General features: G+C 38.5%; 1 protein-coding gene across 1 annotated transcript in view; it reads left to right on the top strand.

The window, feature by feature from the left end:
• USP54 (ubiquitin specific peptidase 54) overlaps window positions 1–21504 on the top strand; it is a 51477-nt gene that overhangs the window by 15549 nt on the left and 14424 nt on the right. Inside the window, exons 4-15 of the mRNA XM_054382774.1 lie at window positions 753–866; window positions 1020–1102; window positions 3439–3544; window positions 6882–7028; window positions 7165–7314; window positions 8408–8576; window positions 11830–12000; window positions 16011–16142; window positions 16431–16811; window positions 18267–18501; window positions 19345–19484; window positions 20511–20684. Of these exons, the coding sequence (XP_054238749.1) occupies window positions 753–866; window positions 1020–1102; window positions 3439–3544; window positions 6882–7028; window positions 7165–7314; window positions 8408–8576; window positions 11830–12000; window positions 16011–16142; window positions 16431–16811; window positions 18267–18501; window positions 19345–19484; window positions 20511–20684 (2002 nt within the window). The remainder of the gene's footprint in view (window positions 1–752; window positions 867–1019; window positions 1103–3438; window positions 3545–6881; window positions 7029–7164; window positions 7315–8407; window positions 8577–11829; window positions 12001–16010; window positions 16143–16430; window positions 16812–18266; window positions 18502–19344; window positions 19485–20510; window positions 20685–21504) is intronic.

The raw sequence follows: 21504 nt of genomic DNA, 5'->3' as shown, positions 1-21504 counted from the left end.
GAAATTCAAAGGAAATTATAAAGGGTCAGAGCTTTTTTGTGTAATGATTAATATTGACCTGCTTATTGCAGACCTATAAACCATCCAGGCACCTTATAGTGATAGTGAAGAGTGTGCTGCTGGAAAAGGTGTCAGTGGACTTCTAGCACCCCCAGGTTAATGTTAACGACAGTGGGAGGAGTGGAGGTCTTCAGACAAGAGCACCTGGAAACTTGAAAAGAGATACAGTTGTGTGATATTATATCTAGAAAACATTCAGTGCTTTTGCTTCATGCAGAATTTAATCTGTTTAATGCATTTATTAGTCCTCCACCTTTTTGACAGAATGTAGCTTATTTGCCATATTTCAAAGACCTCGTGGAATATAGGAATTGATTCAGGTTGCTTTGTGTTAATGAGAAATTAGTGGTAACCCAGTGATTTTAAAACTGCAGAGGCTCTGCTTGCTACATTTGGTCAATTCCATTGATGCTTGTGAACTGGACAGAATAATCATGACAGAATCTTCATCTGTTCTTGTAAATAAAGTAAATGGTTACCTGGCATAGCATTTCATATCTGGAATGGTAGTCATTTTCTTTTCTATCAAAGAATAGCAGCTTGTTTTCTAAGCAAAACAGGGCCCTTCCATCTCTGTGAATAATACTGATAACATTCGTGCATCTGTCATAATTTTGTGATTGCTATTTGAACTTTTGTCTACATGGAAAACGATGCCATACTTTTTTGCTTTTTCTTCCCTCTTCTACTAGGAAAACCTGCTAATGCGAATTCACTTCCACATTGCAGATGAGACAAAGGAAGATATTTGCACTGCACCACATTGTGTTTCCCATCAGAAGTTTGCAATGACCTTGTTTGAACAGGTGAGGTAATGCTACATGCTTTATGCAAGTTCTTAGGATTCAAATTTTCATTCCTAAGACATGCATTCTCATGGTAAAAAATATACAGTAGAAGCGTTGCTGTGGAAATACCTGTTTAATCTTGTCATTGTATTATGTTTTCTTTCTCTTCAGTGTGTTTGTACTAGCTGTGGTGCCACCTCTGACCCATTACCTTTTATCCAGATGGTACATTATATTTCCACAACCTCACTCTGGTGAGTTCACATTTTTACAAGAAAGGGATTTTTAATTTTTTTCTTTTAATATTGGTATTGCAGCTTCATCTTTACTGTCACAAGATTAGATGACCCAAACACAGTTTATTCAAAGTTGGGGGATCTTTGATAACTACAATAAACAACATGAGGATTCACTGGGGCAGTAGGTACCCATTTAGGCACAGATCAGTGTGTCTACTTGTTTACAGTTCTGAATATGACAACTGTAGCAGCAAGTACGCATACATTTGAAAGATCATAATATGTGAGCAACTGAGTTAAGAAGCAAGATGAGAAAAAACCAAAAATAATTTATGCTGGAAAGGACATTTGGACATTTACTCCATCACTGTGTTCAAAGCCTGGCTAACTTCAAAGCCAGATCAGACTAATTGGGGGTTTGTGCAGCTGAGTTTTGAAAATGTGCAAGGACAGAAATTCCATGACTTCTCTGGGCTGCCTGTTCCAGTGCTTAAGCACTTTGTGAATTTTATTTTTATTTTCTTTATATCCAGGCAGATTTTCCTGTTCTGCATCTTTTACCTCTTGCCCTTTTTCTGTTCTCTTTTGCAAAGAGTCTGGCTTATGTTTTGCTTCGCTACTAATTTTCTGTGATGTTGCTCCTCAGCCGTTCAGTGCCAAGCCAGTACTGCTGCTCTGAGTGTGCTCTGCCCAATGTGCAGGCCTTTACTGAGTTTCATTTGGTTACTGTCAGCTTATTCCTGCATGATCTTTTTGGATGGCAGCACTCCCTTTCTGCATATTGACTGCTCCATCCAGTTTGGTATCATCTATAAACCTGATATGGGTATGTTCTGATTCATCCTCCAGGTAGTTAAGAAAAATGTTAAATAGCATCAGCTCCAGCATCATCACCTGAGCAACACAACTTTTAACTGACAGCTAGTTATGTTTTGGTCCTCTGAGCCTGAATGTCTAGCTAGGTTTTTTGTCCATGTTGTATTCTACCTCTGCAGTCCGGACTTCCCAGTTCGGCCACAAGAACACTGTAGATGACTTGGAAGCCTTGATAAGAGACCAAATGATATTCATTGCTCTTGTCTCCTCAACAGAACCACCGTTTTGTGATAGGAGGTAATCAAGCAGGTCAGGCATAGTTTGCCCATGATAGGTCCATGTTTTCTGCTTTGACTCACATTTTTGTCCTTCATATTGCTGGAGATGATTTCAAAGGGATTTGTCTGGCACTGCCTTAGCTTCTGGAGTGAGAATGACAAGCATGCAGTTCTTCAATACACTTTCATGGATGGATATAGCTCTTACTTTTTCTGTTTATTGGGGAATTCCCTTGGTCACCATGACCCTTTGTTAAAGGAGATGGTACACAGTGCAATAGCTGTAGCTCTGTAGTAGGTTGTTTGAATTAATGCTAAAGGAGAGAAGTCTTCTTGTCTTTTAGTAGGTGGCTGCTCAGTTAAAAGCTGCTTCCATCTGATTGTGGCAGGAGTCTCTTATTTGCTTCTGTCTTGAAATTTTGATTTGGATGAAATCTTAACTTTGTATTTTTGTCCTGTGCATGAGACAAGTAGTTACAGAACCAAAAAAAATTGTCTTGAAAATTGTTCCTCACTGTTCTCATGCAAATCTCTGTTCAGAGTTACCACTTCAATGGTGGATCAGAAGTATTCCTGTAACGTCAGGCTGCAGTTTTTCTTTAGGTTAACAGCATACAATATGTATCACAATATTTGTTTGAAAACCAGGAAAATAATTATGGAAATAGTATTCAGTGTTTTATATTAAATATGTCATAAAATCTTAAGTAACACGTAATTTTAAAAATACAACTAAAGAGTAATAGATTTCTTTACCTCATAAACCACTTTTAAGCTTGAGCATTCTTTGAGCGCTAGTATTCTTGTGTACTTGTTGTCATCTCTCTTACAACGTGGGACAATAAAGTCAACTGGGTAACAGGCTATTTTTTGTCTATAGTTTTATTTTTAAGGATGTGCTTCATAATCATACTAGTGTTGTGGTTACTGAAGAGAAGTATTTTGAAGCACATACTAATTTTGAAATCAAGTAATTATCAAAATGATAAAGCTTGCTTTTAAGATGTGAATTTTAAGCCAAACTGCAAACTGCTTCTATTTTAAGTTTGATTTGTTTTCTTTATGTGGTATTATAATGGAAGATGTAGTAATTCACACTTACGTGATTTTTTTCTGCTCTACGATATTAAATACAAAAAGTGTTACATGTTTTAAGATTCTTAACTTTTTATAAAACTTAACTGAAACATTTCATGTGGCTTTGTATTTTTGTTTTAGCATTAAACTTTTGTTTTCCATGCTTTCTCTATTCCGAAGCAATCAAGCTATTTGCATGCTGGAGAGACGAGAGAAACCCACTCCAGATATGTTTGGAGAACTACTACAGAATGCCAGCACTATGGGAGATCTGCGAAACTGTCCCGTTAGTGTCCTTTTTTTCCTGTCATGGGGGAACAGGACAAAAGAGGTTTAGTAGATTACAATGAGGTGTACTTTTAACTCAGGAATTTTTCAAGGTTTAGCTCATGGTAACAATAAAAAGGATAGGTATGAGAGTTTTCTTCAAGTTTGGATTCAGTGCCTCTCAGTTACTCAGTGAACGAAGGGAAAAACTACTGATGTTCAGTGCTTCTTCGATTAGACACAAGTAATGAGAACAGAAATAGATGTAATTTTTGGATGGAAACCAAAAATGAACGTTTTGGAATTAGAAGCCATGAAAAAAGCTAATTGGGGAGAGTAACTTGGAAATGCTCACATAGTTTCCGGGCAATGGCCACACAATCCATTCCTGTTCAAGCCTGTATTGCTCCTAGAAGTAACTATTGTATGTTTGCTGTTCAACTTCACTGAGAGTTGGTGAACTCCAACACTAGTGTTACGTGAGGCTGCAATAATACTGCTTCCATAGTGTTATGAAAGTTCTGGGATCTTTCCTAAAGAAATGAAAATGACAAAGTTTGAAGGCTTTTGTAGGAGATTTAAGTTAATGGTGGCTTTGATTAGCTTGTCTTTTCAGAGCACTGTTCCCACAGTTCATCCAGTTTCTTTGGTGTTTACTTATGTTGAGGGTAATATTCTTCATCTGCAATTGCATCATGAGAGTATTTATTTCTTATAAAAACATTTTAGCAGTACTATGCTGTGGCAAGAGAGAGCAGACCTTTTTTATGAGTCACTGTAATTATGTGTACAAGATCAGTTGTTTTGCCCACATAAGCTTCCATTCAACCTCATGACTGCCTTTAAAGTGGAATAAATCAACAATTGACCAAACTGCTGTACCTGCACCATGCAGCCAAAATGTTGGTCAGAGAGAAAGAGAAAAAAGGTATACTGCTTCCTACTGCCAGAGGATATCCCAGCAGGGGGGCATACAGGCTATGCAAGACCTGCCAAAGACAGGAATGATCACAGAAAATTTGAGAAAGTATTTTTCTCAGTGAGGTTTGCAGTTCAGGAAGATGGTAACTAGAAGGTGTAGGCTGTAGTTGATGGGTGGTTCTTAACCACTTAAAAACAATCATTGCATATGTCCAGTTGGTAGTCACAGGCCTCTATTCTTAAAAATAGTCCATTCTACTATGCAGTAAAAACCTGACAAAATTCAGCTGAATTAAGTCTGTGTGTCAGTTGGGTAAAGAAAAACAACAAAAAAAAATGTAGCTATAAAACTGTTTTATTTTTTAAAAAACAGTCATAAGGGCTAGATTTCTAAAGCAAGAGTTTGATATCTTGCTCTGCTCTTTAATTTGATCATGCCCAGATCCAGGGCTTCACATAATTATGCAAGAAGAGGTATCAAACTTTTTTACATATTGATTAATAGATAGGGCAGGAAACAGCTGCATAATTGCTGCTTCATGTAATGCTGTTGTTGGACACCTCATCAGACCTCAAGTCAAGCAGTACAGGCTCTAAGAAGCATAGCCCTGGGGACAGTGTAAGTATTTCCATTTTATACCTGTAACTTTGAAACATTCATTTTTAAGCTCCAATGAAATATATTTTAAACACTGGCAAACAGTGGCTTGCTTATCTGAGCAACAGAAATGAAGATACTGTATTACTGAAAATTCTGGGCTCTGCAGTGTAGGAAAGACAGGTCCTGGAGCATGTCCAGAGAAGAGCAGTGAGGCTGGTGGGGGATTTGGATGGCATGCCATATGAGGACATCAGCTGAAGGAGCTGGGCTTGTTTAGTCTGCAGAAGAGAAGGCTAAGGGGAGATGGTACTGCTCTCTGCAGCTACGTGAAAGGAGGTAGCGAGGCTGGTGTTGGTCTCTTCTCCCAAGTAACTAGCGATAGGACAAGAGGAAATAGGTTTAAGTTCAGCTGAGGGCGGTTTAGATTGGACATTAAGGCAAAACTTCTTTACTGAGAGAGTGGTGAGACAGTGGCACAGGCTGCCCAGGGAGGTGGTGGAGTTGCCACCTGTGGAGGTATTAAAAAAGCATGTAGATGTGGTGCTTCAGGATGTGGTTTAGTGGTCATGTTATTTGTGTTACAGTTGGAATCAATGATCTTACAGGTCTTTTCCAACCTTAATGATTCTAAGATTCATGTGAGTCCAGCTACTTAATAACCAAAGCATGGAAAAATTTAATAAACATTCTTTGTCAGAGTGAACTGCTATTTAACTATGAAACGGTTGAATAAAGTTGCTTACCAGCACTTGCTGTTCCTTTCTTTCTCAATTTGGGACATATTTCTAATGAGCCTTAGCTAAGGGTAGCCTAATGTTTGTGCAGGAGAAGCTTTTTTATCAGATGCCGTATTTCTCCTATATTGCAGAAAATGCTGATGTTAGCTAGCTGAAGCAAAGAAAACAATTTGAGAGTGAGATAGGTTTTTTTGTGAGGTAATCCACAGAAATGGTTGTACATTGAGCCTTGCAAAATATGTGTGAATATAGTCATCTTGATATTAAAACATCATATCTACATTTAAGTGTCAAGGTTCTGTCCCTGTAGAAAAATCTGTCTCGTTGCTTTCCTTTTTTTAATTTTTCATTTTTGTATCTCCTTGATAATTGGGACTGAAGTTCTAGTTAATTTCCTGGATTGCTGTGGGGAAGAAATGCTTTATGATCTCTTCCTTGGTTGTAGTGTCAGAAATTATTATATCCAGTTGTGAAACTAGTCTCTGTAAAGATGAGAAGCTGTTCTCAATAGGAAAATGGTTTTTTTTCTGGAGTATTGCAGAGGTACCTTTGTGGCTTGCCACAAGGGGACAGTGAGTGTTGCAAAGGGACTTTGTCATAGTTGTATCCCCCCGTGTCTTGTTATCCCTCCTCTCCCCCAGTTTTTTTTTTTAAGTGCACTGTTTGCAGTGATAACTTCTTAATTCAGGTAGTGAACTTCTACCACGATGGTTTAAAGATGCCCACAATGCCAACAGACGATGATTTAAAAAGACTGATGAGAAATGAGAAAGCTTCATAAGCAAGCTTGTCTCTGAGAGGTACGCTTCTCAGTGTACTACAGCGTACTTGTCAGTGACGGGAGACTGGCCAGTCAGCAAACACTGGCAGTTTTTTAAAAAATAAGAAATGGGAGGGGAGAGGGAAACAAGATAGTAAAGGTAACGCTCCTCATCTGCAAGATAAGCAGCTTATATCTTGGCACTGAAGATACTATATCTGCTGTGTTTCACCACTGCCTCTTTGAAAGCTGTACTTTTGAAGTTTATACTTGTCAGTGCCTTGCTCTAACATTTTAATAAGAGAAGGTTGTAGTCCATGTTCCTTTTAAATCCTAGAGTAACTGTGGGGAGAAGATCCGTATTCGTCGTGTGCTGATGAACTCTCCACAGATCATCACCATTGGCTTGGTTTGGGACTCGGACCACTCTGATCTGGCTGAGGATGTTATTCACAGTCTGGGAACTTGCCTTAAATTGGGAGATGTGAGTTTTTTGACACCACCTACAAACACAGTCGTTCTCGTAGCAGTCTGAAGTAGTGGATTCAGAAAAACAGCATGTAAAATACTGGGTGCTTTGTTAATTTATCTTTTAATGTCTCTTTCTTCCCTTCTTGAAGCTTTTCTTCAGAGTAACTGATGACAGAGCAAAACACTCAGAGCTGTATTTGGTGGGAATGATCTGTTACTATGGAAAACACTATTCTACCTTCTTCTTCCAAACTAAAATCCGCAAGTGGATGTACTTTGATGATGCTCATGTAAAAGAGGTGAGAAAATGTTATTTAGAAGAATCTGTTAGAAACTTGTGGGTAGTCCCATATAGATTTCTAGAAATTTTTGGTTACTTTTCCGCTCGAGATCCGTAATTCTCTTGCTTCTTGTTTTGATAAGAGTAAAGCATTCTCATAAAAGCATACCAGAAATCTCAGAAGCCCTATCCCTAGTCCTGTTGTTGGCTGCCAGTTGTTTTTATGCTGTGTTTGCTTGTGTACACATCTAATATATGTCCCCTTGCTTGCTGACAAGCAATACAGCTGTTTAGTACCTGCTGTTAGTTGAAGTACCCAGATACTAGGCTTCCCTAGTAGTTGCTGTATCCTATTACTGTATCCTATTACTTAGTTTGCCATTGTTTCATACCAATCTCTCTTCCTAGTCATGGAGTCAGCAAGATGAGAGAAGAAAATTTTCTTCTGTAGTCATGCCAAACATAATCTCAAAGGGAAAACTCTAATCTTTGCAACTTGTTCTCAGTCGTGTTTCTCTGCAGCAAAACTTTGCCAAAGATAGGTACCGCAGTGCTTTAGCAAATTTTGTTTGAACAGATGTTTAGTGTATTAGGAGAAACTTTTACATGAGGAAGATTTTTGAGGTGAATGTAATTATGTGAATTACTGTCTGGCCTATGAAAGTGCTCACAGGTTCTGTAACACAGAAACCAAAAGGGTTAGACTTGGCTTGTGTTTGCTGTTATGCTGTTGATGTCTTATTATTAATTTTGTTTATGCTGATGGATGGATTAAGACTTTATGTTAACAATTCTTTTTTTCGACTTATGCAAAATCAGAACATTGCAGAGGATGAAAAGCTTTCTATGGAAAAAAATGTAATCTGAAAGGATTATTTTTCCAGTCATGTTTTTCAGTAGGAATTGTAATTTGTTTATCCATAAGATGGTGGATACCTTGATTTCATTTGTATTGGTTCAGAGCTTTCTTGGTGAGTCCAGTTCCGTGTTGGATGTAGGAGTAGAAAATCAAACTCTGAAAGCAGTGTAAGTGTAATAAGAAGGGCTTATTGTAGGAAATGATGACAGAAAACCTTTCTTGTGTATTTTTAAAATTATTGTTGTTAATTCAGATTGGTCCAAAATGGAAAGATGTTGTGACAAAGTGCATTAAGGGTCACTATCAGCCTTTGCTGCTGCTGTATGCAGATCCAAGAGGAACTCCAGTGTCTACACAAGACTTGCCCCCTCAAGTGGATTTACAGCAATATAACAGGACTTGCTATGATAGTGAAGACTCAGGTAAGCAGACTGGATCTGTGCCTTACACTTTTATGCTCTAATGTTGCATGTGAAAAAATTTCCTTCTGAGTGTGTTGTTGATGGCAGAGGTCCTTGTTTCTTGTCAGAGCTGATCTGGAAGTCTGAACAGGACTTCCAATGCTTCACCTTTGAATCCCTCTCTCAGTCCAAGACTGTTGATTGTTTGGGAGTATTCTTTTACAAAAGGTTTGAAGAAAGAAACTGGAAAAAAAAAATTAAGGACCTGTTGTGACATAGAAACAGAGAGGAACAGTAGGTGATGACTTCAATGACTTGAGTTCATGAATCTGTTAGCAGTTTTAACAGGAAGGGAATGAGACCAGAAACGTATAAACAATTAAAGTTAAAGGAAACTGCGGAACTGAACTGAGGAGGGAATTTAGGGAAGAGAAATACTAAAGAAACTTCATAAATGACTCCTTTTCTAGGGTAGTGAACTATCTTAGAAAAGGGTGAAGGGGAAGAAATACTGGTATATTAAAAATAAAAAAAAGACAGAATCAACAAATCTTATCTTCAACCTTTGGATTGTCTTTTACTCAGATAAAGCAGCATAAGAAATATGATCTGATTTGTGGAAGAACGAAGGAGAAGGTATTTGCAGAGACTCAAAAAGGCATCGGAAACGATTTACAGCATCAGATATGTAGTGCTTAACATCCCAGAGGCCTTGAACACTTTTCCTATGTCCTGAATTTCTTGCATTAATGATAGTCTATAGAATTAGAAAGATATTAGAAAGATAATTAGAAAGATCCAAATCAGGTGCTTTAGAGGCTAGAACTTGGTCTGCTCAAGATATCAGTAATGGTCTGAACAAGTTGTTGGTTTACTGGAGTTCTGGATACTTTTGGACATGTAATCACACCACTGGGTGCTGAGGCCTCCTTTAAAGAGCAATAAATTCTAAGAGAGATACACAATTGCAGTCCAGGTAGTGTGAAAACACAAACTGAATGTAGGTTTATATTGTAATGGCTTTGCAAAAGAAAATTGCTTCTATTTTGAATGTCTGCAGAGAATACCCTGAATTAGAGGTGGGTTTATAAGTTGCCAAGAACAGCAAGGCAAGACTAAAACCAGAAATGCAACTTTTCTACCAGGATTTTAGTCTATTTATACAATTGAAATTCCAGGAATATTTTATGGTTTTCCTGGCCAGTTGCTAACTTTACACTTTCCTATCAGTGAATCTGTAGAGAACATCTGTTCTCTCTATTTACATGTTGACAGTATATAAATTTCCAACTCCTCTTATAAATAAATGCAAATAAAACTACTGGTAAGATGGCCTTCACTTCTCAGTTGACAAGATGCCATGAAATTTTGCGAATCTATCTTCCTGTTGTGAAAGAGAGGGGAAGTTTGGAGGAGGGACAGGAGGGCCTTCAGTGCTATATAGCAGTTTTGATCACTCCTACAAGCTTCAGGTCAGTATATGCTGTAAATTTTGCTGTGCTGTTCTGCTGGCTGATCTCCAGGAAATGCTTAGATAATCCTTCTGGTCATTGTCTGCAGTATCTAATATGGTGTTTCAAAATAATTTCAGGAAGCTGAATACAAAAATGTATGTGTAAAAAGATGTTTTCTTTCAGACAAAATTCAGAAGGCTGTAGTGAATAGCCTGCTTTGATTTCAAAACCAGTGACTCCTCAAGGCTTTCTGCTGTAGTTTGCAGTGTTCAACATTGATAACCAATCTCTTGAGAGAATTTGTGAGAGCTGCTGTAGGTTGAAGTACCAGAAGAAATCATACCCTACACATTTTCCTATCAAATAGAGCTAAATTATTTCTCTAGCCTTGATGATGTCCATAGTTTTCTACCCTCATATACCCATATACCTTTTTCAAAATGGCCTCTTCTTCCCTCACTAAGTAACTACAGCTTGTTCTGTATTTCCTCAGAAATCAGATATCCACAGACCATAATTCAGAAAATAAGAGATTGCTTTATTCTTAGATTTTTAATCCCAATGTGGTACCTGAACTTGTGCCAGGGGAATGTGATAAATGCATCTAAACACATCAACATCTGATAATACGAGTTACGAAGGAAAGACTGTTGAAGATGCAAGTACAAAATTTTGTGAAGCTAGTGAAACAGCTCCTCTTACGTTCTTGATATCTGTGGAAGAAATACTTCAGTTTACAAATGATCACTTCCACAAACTGATTCTTGTTGCTGTATTTACCTTTTTTTCTGTGGCCGTCATCCCCGTTGGCAGCTATATCCTATATTTCTTCAGACCAGTAAGATTTGTAACCAGTAAGGAGGTGAGGGGAAGTGTCTGAATTCAAAAGTTGTCAGGCATCCTTAAACAGGACAGCAATTAACAGGACTTGCTGTTAGTGAAAATGTGAAGTGACCTCAGGGTGAGTGTTTCTGATTAAACACGGGAATTACTTTCTTCTTTATTTTCTTTTTCCATCTCAGTTTCTCCACTGGGAAGCAAGTATAAAATTAATAGTCTGTATATCCAGGAGTGTATACATAACACCTAAAACAGCCAACAGTTTTCAAACCGTTCAGATTTTCACTTTTTATGTATTGAAAGTGGTGGGAGGAGATTGTCTTTTTCTCCTCTTTTAATGTGTTTAGGAATTACTGTACTGAAGTTGAACCATGATGCTTCATAGTTTTCCATATCCCATTTGTTCAGGGGATCGATACTAGCTTCTTGAGAAGGAACAAGTCACTTTGCTTTAGAGAATACAATTTCAGCGTAAACTTTAACTAGACAAGATTTTGATTCATAGCGGATTAAAGGTGTGAATTGTTATAACTTGTGATGTTCTTGTTACCATTATTAATATTTTGTACTTAACTAATTTTTAACTTTGACTTCCCCTGAAGCAGTGTATTTAATTTTTTAATTACACTTGACAGCATCAAAAATTAATGAAAAATAATTTCAGTGTGGTATTAATGTATATTTTCAATCCAATGGACATAGCTTAATTTTGCATAATAAAAGGGTTTGATAAATGTGGAGATCTCAAAGAGAAAGAAATAAAGGTTTGTAAAAAATAGTGACATTCTCTTCAGGGACAGAGAACTTTTCCTATGAGCTCTGGCATCCTCAACTCTGAGTTTGTGTGTTTAGTGCTCTGTTTTCCTGTTAACTTCTATATAGTTTCCTCTGTTTTCTTTCTTTAGCCTCTCCTGACTTTCAAAATGGCTCAAAAAGATTGAAATTTGACTTAGCTTCCTTGACATTGCTTCCTTCCCTAGGGAGAGAACCTTCCATCTCAAGTGATACCAGAACGGATTCCTCTACAGACAGCTATCCTTATAAACAGGCACACCATGAGTCTGTGGTCAGTCACTTCTCCTCTGACTCACAGGGAACGGTCATCTACAATGTGGAGAATGATGCAGCTTCACAAAGCAGCAGGGACACAGGTAGCAGATACCATTATACCTGTGTGATCGTTGTCATTAAATGTGATGACTACAGTGGATTCCAGTGAAAAATCTATATGTAACCTCTAAAAGAATAGCGAATGGTATTTAGTATCCTAAATATTTTTGGTTTTGGCATTGACAAAAAACTAAGCATAGTTTTAAAAGTCTTGTTGGGTTTTGTAGACTTGTATTTAGCCAGACAAACACTTTACAGACCATGTTTTCTGGTACCCACGATCCTACCTGCTCTCCTAGATATACAATTCTGGAAATTGGAGTCTGTGTGATGCCTTTGTGTGGTTTGGTAAGCATCGTGTGCGCTGTTTACTTATCTGCAAGTAGTTACTTCGTTGCAGGAGTTGCAGCTCTCTACAGCTCCTCATCGTCCCAGTCTCTCATGCTTGGGCACTCAGGACTGTATACTTAAGTGGTGTTGGTGGTATTTACTGCACCAGGCAGGAGCATAAGATGATTTCCTTCCTGTGCTGTAGAGGCAAATTAAGTGAGAAGCTTCAGTGAGAAGACAATCTGTATATATGTTCCTTTGGGCAGCTGAACAGTCTTCCTTGAACACTCTTGAGTTGAAAAGAAGTTAACTGGAAGTTTGAAGGCTCAGATCTCCTGTTATTCATGCCCAGTGACCCAAGCCAGCCTGTTTCTTCTTGCAGTAACTTCTGATTTTTAACATCGCTGCTGAAAATGGAGTGCATGACTTTAGGGTCATACCTCTCAAGCATCAGAAGTATGTTCTAAGTCTGTTTGAAAAGTTGCTTTATTATGCCATAAATAGACTAAAAAGACATAACATTTTAATCAGCAAACGTTTCTTATTCCAGAGTATCAAAAGCCATCGTACCACTTTGTCGTTTTATTTGCAAAACAGTTGGTCTCTCATATTGTGATGATACATGCATTTATTGGTTCAAATGTTTTTCACATCAAAATCTGGCAAAAGTGTTTCAAGTTGATTTTCTTTACTACTCTTTGATTCTTCATCAGAGGTCCAAGTAAATGTGATACAAGGGTTTACATAGCTCCACAGTACTTGTAATATTTTGGCGAATACTTAATACTCTGTATTCCAGTCGTAGTCCTAGGTAGAATGTGAGAGAGAAGAGAATTGGAGGAGAATTTGAATGATGAGGAAACAAAGTTTATGTTCATCTTCAGAATATAAAGAAGACAAAATTGAAAAAGCTAGTGGAATACTATTCATCTGATTTGCAGAAGTGGCACAAAGTTTATTGCATTAGGTTCCTCCCTGCGAAACGTACCATGCAGAAACGTCAGCAGAAAAGGGAGGGCAGAGGAATGGTTTCAAACATGTAAGCATGAAGTTCAGCATGTAACCTTTTGTTCTGTCATTTTTTTAGTGACTTTTTCTTTTTCTTTTTCTTTCTTCTCCTGCTTATTCTATCCTATGTTATTTCCTTCAGCTTAGCCTCTCTCTCTACCTAAATTCAGTTGTCCTCATCTTCCCTGATTCAACCTTAGCTATAGTCAGTCTGCCCCCTTGGCTAGCCACCTGTCTGGGCATTTCCCCTTTTTTTTACCTACCCAAAACCTTTCCAAAAAAGTCAGTCTGCCAATTTATACAACTACTCAATCATCAAATGCTGCTCCGTGGGGCTATAAAGAAGCCATCCACATTGACCTGTCAGCTGCATCGTTTTGGGCAAGAGCAGGATTCTTCATTTAATGGCCATTTGCCCACTACTCCAGCCTAGAAAATTATGGACCCTATCGCACATCGTCCTCCAGGGAAGGACCACCATTGGGTCGTATGACCTCAGGCACCTGGGTACTTCAGCGTGGGGGCATGAAGAGTGGCTGCATAAGCCCTCTCTTGCTCCTACCGACCTGTGCTGCTGAGAAAAATGTGCGTATTCTGGCTGCCCTATTCATCCAACGGAGATTTCAGTGGGAGGGAGTAAGGGGCATACTGTCTTAACCCGTTTGATTTCATTCTCTAATACGTTTTTAAACATGCACACAACCCCTACAAACCCAGGTTTTTCCTTTGAATGTCACTATTTGCTTGTGAAGCCATCCCACCTCTGGAGAATGAGGTACTTAAGTAATACATTCAGCAAGAGACATCGTTTAAGCATGTGACTGGGCACTCAAATCCTGGCTTGTTATTTTAGTGAATTAAAAAGTGTAAACTGTTAGCTAGTATTCTTGGGATTGTAATTCTTGTATTCAGACTTTATTGTGGATTTAGTCTTTGTTCCAGAGGGTCCAAGTAAAGACAGCAAAGCCTGTGTCCTGCAGACTTTTTGTTCTTGACATCTTCTCTGTGGCTATTAAGTGTCCACTGACAATAGGACAAAATTTGCAGTTTATGAAAGAAAGAGAAAATACTTACATGGAGCTAGCAGCCTTCATTCCACAAGGCAAAGTTGGGCTCTAATTAGTCTGTGCAGACTCTAAACTAGCTCAAATAGCCCCAAATATCTTTAAGTCGTTTCTGTTACAGTATTTGAAGGATGCTAACCAAGCACTTCCTGTCAGATAGAAAGAACAGGTAAAAATGTATAACTGCACAAGTTTCACACTCTAGAGTGAAACATAAACCTCTTCTAGTTTGAGGGGAGTCACTACAAAGTATAAGAGAATGCTGCTTTTCAGTCCCTAAAATATGTATGACAGTTCATACCGGGAAGGAAAAACAAGTTCTCCCAAAGCACCGACTCGTGCTCAGTCACCTAAATGCTACGTATCATCTGTCTTCATTGCCAACATTTCTCTTTTGCTTCCTTAATGTGTTTTCTTTTATACAATCTGCTTGTTTCTAAAGAATTCGGCTACAAAATCATTCTCCACTTTGCACATTAATAGAATTGAGAGTCTTCTGTAGGTTGCTTTTTGTTGTTTGGTTTCCTTCCTGATGATTTATTGCAGTAGTTGTAGTTAAACTGAGTTTTTTGGGTTTTTTTCAACTGTTGAAGGTACAATTTCATGTGTAAACTCTGCTTTAAATGTTGATTTTAAAGTTAATTTCTAGAGAAGGGGGAAGGCTCAGAACAGACAGCTCTGTAGTCTGGAGGCTGCTAATCCACTATTGGGTAGTAGGGATTTTCTTTTCCTATCATCCTATGCAAGGTGAAAGTTGGTGATATAAAGGCTAGAGAAAAGTCTTTGTAGCTTATTCATAAATTCCCTTCTTATCCTGCATCTCTGCTTGGGACTACTCACGTGAGTAAAGCCATGTGTGTGTTTGTGCTTGCAGGTTTAGGACTGTGGGTGTGTGTTAAAGAAAAGGCAATACAGAAAATTTAGGACGTCAGATGTTCTTAATGTGCATCTGATTTGAGAAAATGGGGAGTAAATTGTATGCAAGAGAAAATACCAACACTCAGACACATGAGCTGTAGTAAGGGAACATTGTCACATCTCAGCTAATCCATGTTGAAGGTTTGTGTGTATGATCTTAGCTTGTGGCAGATGTGAATTAGCTGGCTTAGCCCTTGAGAGCAAATTGAGGCTTCACATTGTAGACTAACTCAGATTACTAAATAGTTTGCTACAGGCAAAGAAGGTATAGATGGGCAGTTTGTGCAGAGCAGCTGATGAAGTGCAGTAATTTACTATTACGTGGTAACTCATTCATGTGTTTGAGTCTCTTCGTTCAACAGAGTTCAAGCAAGCTGTCCTCCAGAATTTTATGTTCATGGCCATTAAAACTGAAAAAGTACTTGAAAGAGCAAGGAAGTGATGTCTTTAGACTGTGACTTGTGAGAAGACAAGGCAGAGTCAATGTTTTCCTCTCCCTGTAGATAAGTTCTCACTTAGAGAGTCCTATTGCTCCTTTATGACTTAAAAAATGGAACACCCTCCCCAAGACAAAACCACAAACTTTTGGATACAAAAAGTTGCCCAAACCTGCCAGTTAGCATTGGAGCATCTGTACCTCTAAGGAGCAGTAGAGCCCTACTGCTCTTATCACAGAGAACATTCAGTCCAAAGGCTCTTGTCATCTCTACTATGTTCTCCTGTCCTTTCAGGGCACCTGACTGACAGTGAGTGCAATCAGAGGCTTGTTTCCAAAAAGGGCTCACTGGCAGACCGCAAGAGGAGCTCTAGCAGGTCTCGGCGAAAAGGAGATGAGGCTCAGTCATCAGGATATCATAGTGAAGGCAAGAAATGTTACTTTATTTCAAATATCAATACCTCTTTCTGTATGTTTTTGTGATCTTCAGTGTGTATGTGCATTTCTCTTTTTTTTTTTTTTTTTTTTCTGTCTTTTGTCCTGCATTAGCTTTTTGTTGTAGTTGTTTGGAGTGTGTTGGTTGGAGTTTTTTTTAAATTTTGTTGGGATTTTAATTTTTTTAACTTTCCAAGTCTGTAAGATGCAGCTGCAAGTCTGGGATGCTAGTTTAATCAGAAGTTATTTTTGTGGCTTTTGCTGTCTCTGTAAACTGCAGGAGAAACCTTGAAGGAGAAACAAGCCCCCAGAACTGCCCCCAAACCATCCAGCAGCACCAGCAGGCTGAAGGAATTTAAAGAGACAGTGAGCAATATGATCCACAGCAGACCACAGCAGATTTCTCAAGCCATCCAGAATTCCCCTCGTGCAGGGACTAGTGTGGATCAGGCAGAAACACGACCCTCAAAAAGCCTGTCTGCACACACTCGAGACTGGGAAGTGGAGAGTACCAGTAGTGAGTCTAAATCCAGTTTGTCTAGCAGGTACCGGCCAACTTGGAGACCTAAAAGAGAGTCTCTGAATATAGACAGCATCTTCAGTAAAGACAAGAGGAAACACTGTGGCTACACTCAGCTTAGCCCCTTCTCTGAAGAAGCAGGTAAGAGTTTGAGAAGAAAGATTTATTTTGGAATGTGTGGAATTTATAATACTCCACTATCTAGTTTTGGTTAAGTAAAGTAGGAAAGTGAAATCTTGAATGTGGCATTTAAGGTCAGTGGGAGTTGTTTTCTTGAAGGCTACTTTCTGTGTGGGTATTCATATTGCATGTATGATATTTGTGTGCTGAATTTCACATGTAAGGAAATAATAAAGGATACATCACCATCTGTGCTGCTTAAGTGGAATTGGGATTTCATCCCTTGGAATGTCTTTTTTGTTGCTCTTTTTGTTTCCTTTGTGTCATCATGGTATTTTTGCATGATGGCTCAAACTATGGTGCAGCAAGTACCTCATGTATCGGTGCTGAGCTCTTGATGGGAAAGAAGAGCCTGGCAACCACAGATGATTTGTCTGGAGCCATTGTACACCATAGCAGCTATGCAGCTTCTGTGTGGAAGCCTTGTTCTCATATTTGCTTGTTTTGAAGGTAATAAAATCTATTGTAAAACAACTTGGGCTATCTTTTGTTGCCCCTGCCCCAGCCCTTGCTTCTCTTTCCCCAGTCTGCAAATGAATATAACAGTTATTTTGCTCTGTATCAAGAAGGGGGTACTCTTGAAAAACTGTAAAGGGTGTGGAGAGCAAGTGTTTTTATGGATCCTGGTTTTTATGCTGTTGTGTTACTGGAGCTGCTGTGTTCCCATCTCAGAGTGCTTGAAGGACAGTGTGTGGATGAGAAGGAAGAGGTTTCTGTGACTGGCAGTAGAGTTGTAGTTGGGAAAGATGTTGCTGCAGAAATCTGGGGGCCTTTGGAGAGGGAAGGACAGAGGACACCAACTAGAAGGACCTAAAAGTTGAAAAGAATTGGAGAACATGAAGAAATATAGGGAAGGTAAAAGGAGAATACAGCTCCAGGGAAGGAAGCAAGTGGAGCAGACAGGAGGCAAGTGGGAAGACACAGTGAAATCAGTAAGGAAGAGGATGAAGTTTTCCTGTCCTTTGTTGAACTAATGTTATGTAAGCCTCATCTAATTGTAAATGGCAAAATAACCTATGTAAGAAGTACAGCATGTGAACTAAAGGTGGCAGAGTACAATAACAAACATAAACTGGAAATTCTTTTGGATATAATGTAAACTCATCTTGTACAAATACGAATTCTTATTGGGAGGAAGGGATTTTCTTTCCAGACTTGATAGTTACCTGCAGGGTAATATGGTAAGTTATACTCAAGGGGAGAGATTCAGAAATAAATTTGTTGGATATGTTATTACTTAATATATTACTATGGATGCTGTAAAACTATTGTGCTTTTTTCTGCTTAAGATTGCTAATTTTACACTAAATTTAAGGTAGCACTTCTGTTTTAAAGTGTGGTTGAGAAGCTAATATAGATGGTTACTGGTATTGAAGCTTGGGTCTTCTACCAAGCTATGTTCTTTTGTCTTGACAGGTAAAGAGCTCATTGAAAATGAGGCAAAGGAGCATGTTGTTCAGGAAACAAGATCAAGCCAGTCAAATGTCAGATACAAGCATGGTGTTCTAGGTTGGGGCACGCAGAATCATGTGGTGGATCAACATCCTCATCTAATACAGAGGATGGAATCTGGCTATGAAAGCAGTGAACGCAACAGCAACAGCCCAGTTAGTCTGGACATGCCCTTGTCTGAAAGCTCAAGCACCCATAGGTACATTTTTAACAAACGTCATTTTTTGAATGAAGACTTTTTGAAGTCTTAATTTCTTTAAGTTGGTGTTATAATGCTGTAGAATGATACTAGCTTGTAATACAGATTTGTTGGGGCAAGGGAGAAATAGAAGGGAAATAGGCATCTTGAGTGAGTTTGTTTCCTTTTCTGTTCAGTATATTGATAGCTTACTGCTAGTGAGAAGGAAAAGGAATGGAATTTAGCTGAATGAAAAATGATGGCTAAAATGATGCATCTCTAAGTAGTTATACACTTAGGCTGTGATTAAACTCAACTCAAATATCAAACTGAAAGCCTGTCCTCTGACCAGCTCACAAACCTTTTTGTTTTGGTTAAACCATTGCTTGATAAAATGCCTTGTAGAAAATGAAAAAGCAGTAGTTTTGTATAGAAATCTTTGACATTTTCAGTTTGAGAGGTTCACTGAAATTGTGCATGACATTTGAAATATTTATATGCAAAAAATAAATAGGCAGCACAATCTGTTTCTCTCCTTGGCTTAGGAGGCTTCAGATAATCACAAATTGAGACTGTTAACAGCCAGAAGAGCAGATTTTCAGCTTTAAGAATCTGCTGAGAACAGCTGTCAGACCGCAGGTTTAATGTGCGCTGCATACTCTCACAGAGGAGAAAAGAACTATTGTCCTTCCCCTCGTTAACTTTCTCATTCCCTCTTTCTTGCAAGCTTTTTATTATGGTAGGCTTTTTAAAAATGAAATTTAAATGCAAGTAAATATTTGTGATGATTAAAAAAGAGGTAGATATAATTTCTTCTGGAGACATGAATAAAAGGGTAAAACTGTAATTACTCTCTTCTTGGAGGGACATTCATATGAAGCGAGCAGGTGGATTGGTTCCTGCCTGGCGTAATATCCCAAAGTCTCACAGTAGCAGCATCTTGGAAGTGGAGTCTGCTTCATCAGTTGGAAGCTGGGCAAACAGCCCTCGCACCACTGGGAATGGTAAGATACTTTCTCAGTAGCAATGGGTTTGCAGGGTAAATTATATTGGAGGTGCTCTTTACTCTCTGGATGTTTATTTTCTCAGTGAATTTCTAAGTGAAGAGAAAAGAAACATTGAGAAACACAAAACACTTCTACAAGATATAAGATTTACCAAAGGGGGTTGCAAAAAGAGTTTATTGGAGTATTCCTTTGACCATGTTGCTTTGGCATATTTTTTTGACTTAATGATTAAAGCAATTTTTCCAGTTCTCTCCCATAACCCAATATTCTGCGTTCAGTGGAAAATACCTTTTAAATCATAATTACTAGGTGAGATTCATGAGTCCTGAAAATAAACTTGTATTCCTATACAAAAATGAAAATTGTCAGAAATGGGAGTGGAGATTTACAAGCTATTTGGGCAAGGCTGAGCTTTTCTGCAGATATGTATTCTGATTATCTGTCATTCTGAGCTAATACTTTCCTTTTCCTAGACATTCTCTGGAATAAAGGAAGGAGGGGAGACACTTTATGAATACAGATCTTAGCTGAAGTGAGAATGATGACTGATTGGTTTCTGCTGTGTTGACTGGGATATTGATATTATTTATTTTCCTCTAATTTTCATCTGCTTATGCAATGAAAAGCATCTCAGCTGTAATCCATTTCACTCACAGAAGCTTATGATCTGGCCTCAAAATTTCAGCATCAGTTTAGGGTGATCTTGGTTCTGTTTGTTTTTTCTTGGGTCAGTGAATGTAGGGATGGGCTCCGCTGCAGAGGAGCTTTTGAAGCATTGCTGCAGCATTTTTGACAAAGAAGTTGCTGACACAGAAGTCAGTTGGAAACTACATGTCTTGGGCAGGAGTTTAAATGTAAAAATCAACAAAACAAATTTGTGATCTGAAATTCTGTGATTTTTGCTTGGTCGGTCTGTTATTTTTCTAATGTTAATTGTATTCTTCATTAATATTTCTTTGTCTTTTAAGGGACACTTTAAAAGATTTTGCTATGAAAAAGTTTCTTTTTTTTTCTTTTGGGAAGATGGGGAGATGTTTGTCCCTTTCAAGAGTGAACTGGATGAATTGCAAGAGGAGGTGGCAAGGAGAGCACGTGAACAAGAACTACGCAGAAAAAGAGAAAAGGAAATGGAGGCAGCAATGGGCTTTAATCCCCGTCCCAGCAGGTTCATGGATCTAGATGAACTGCAGAATCAGGGTAACATTTTGAATGCAGTATGTTTTGCAAGATTGTAGTGCTGAAGTGTTTTGAGCCTTTGAGCTTAATTTCCTATTGTAATTCTCTCTTTCTCTCTTCCCCCTCCAATACAATTTTGTACCTTGAGTTAGTGAAAGACCATCAATTACAAACCTGTAGGATGAAAAGAAACTGTTTGGTGCTTTGACCAAAATCTCTTTTAAAATGAAATTAGAATTAATGCAGAGATGTTTTTAGTATATTTGTACCTTTCCATTTTGTATGGTAATATACACTGTTACTAGTATTGATACCTAGATTTAGCTGTAAGGCCTCAACGAAGATTTTGGAATGAGCAATGCTGTTTGTACCTTTTGGATGCCTCAGATCTACGAGCAGTATAGTTTGTTTGTTTAGGCCATAGTTTTGTTTCTTCCTGGTAGCATCACTGCCATGAGCAATTCTGCTTATTCCTGCCCTTGTATTTACTACTCTCTGCCCACCCCTGCCACAGCACAGGCATGGGGATGAATACTGTGGCAGGCTTAAACTGGATCTAATTGAAGGTCTGAGCTTTTTTTTAAGGAGAAAAGAATTGGAAAAAAATTAATTCAAAAGCCAAATATTAAGTTTGATTGTGTTTTCCACGAATCAGCATGTTTCTGGCAGGGCATGGCATGGCAGCAGAAGGGCTTTAATTGTAAGGATGGAACTGTGGCAGAGGGAGCTTGGTGGCAGAATTCACATGTAGTGGCTTTGGCTTAGCCCTAAATCCCCATCAGCTAGTAAGGAGAGTCAGAGACAATGTGGGATAGAGGGCACTGACCCAGTTGAGAGTGAA

Source organism: Indicator indicator, chromosome 7 (assembly GCF_027791375.1).
Source record: "Indicator indicator isolate 239-I01 chromosome 7, UM_Iind_1.1, whole genome shotgun sequence".
Taxonomy (NCBI): Eukaryota; Metazoa; Chordata; class Aves; order Piciformes; family Indicatoridae; genus Indicator; species Indicator indicator.
The sequence above is the reverse complement of the archived record's forward strand: the minus strand, read 5'-3'. Positions and strand labels throughout refer to the sequence as shown.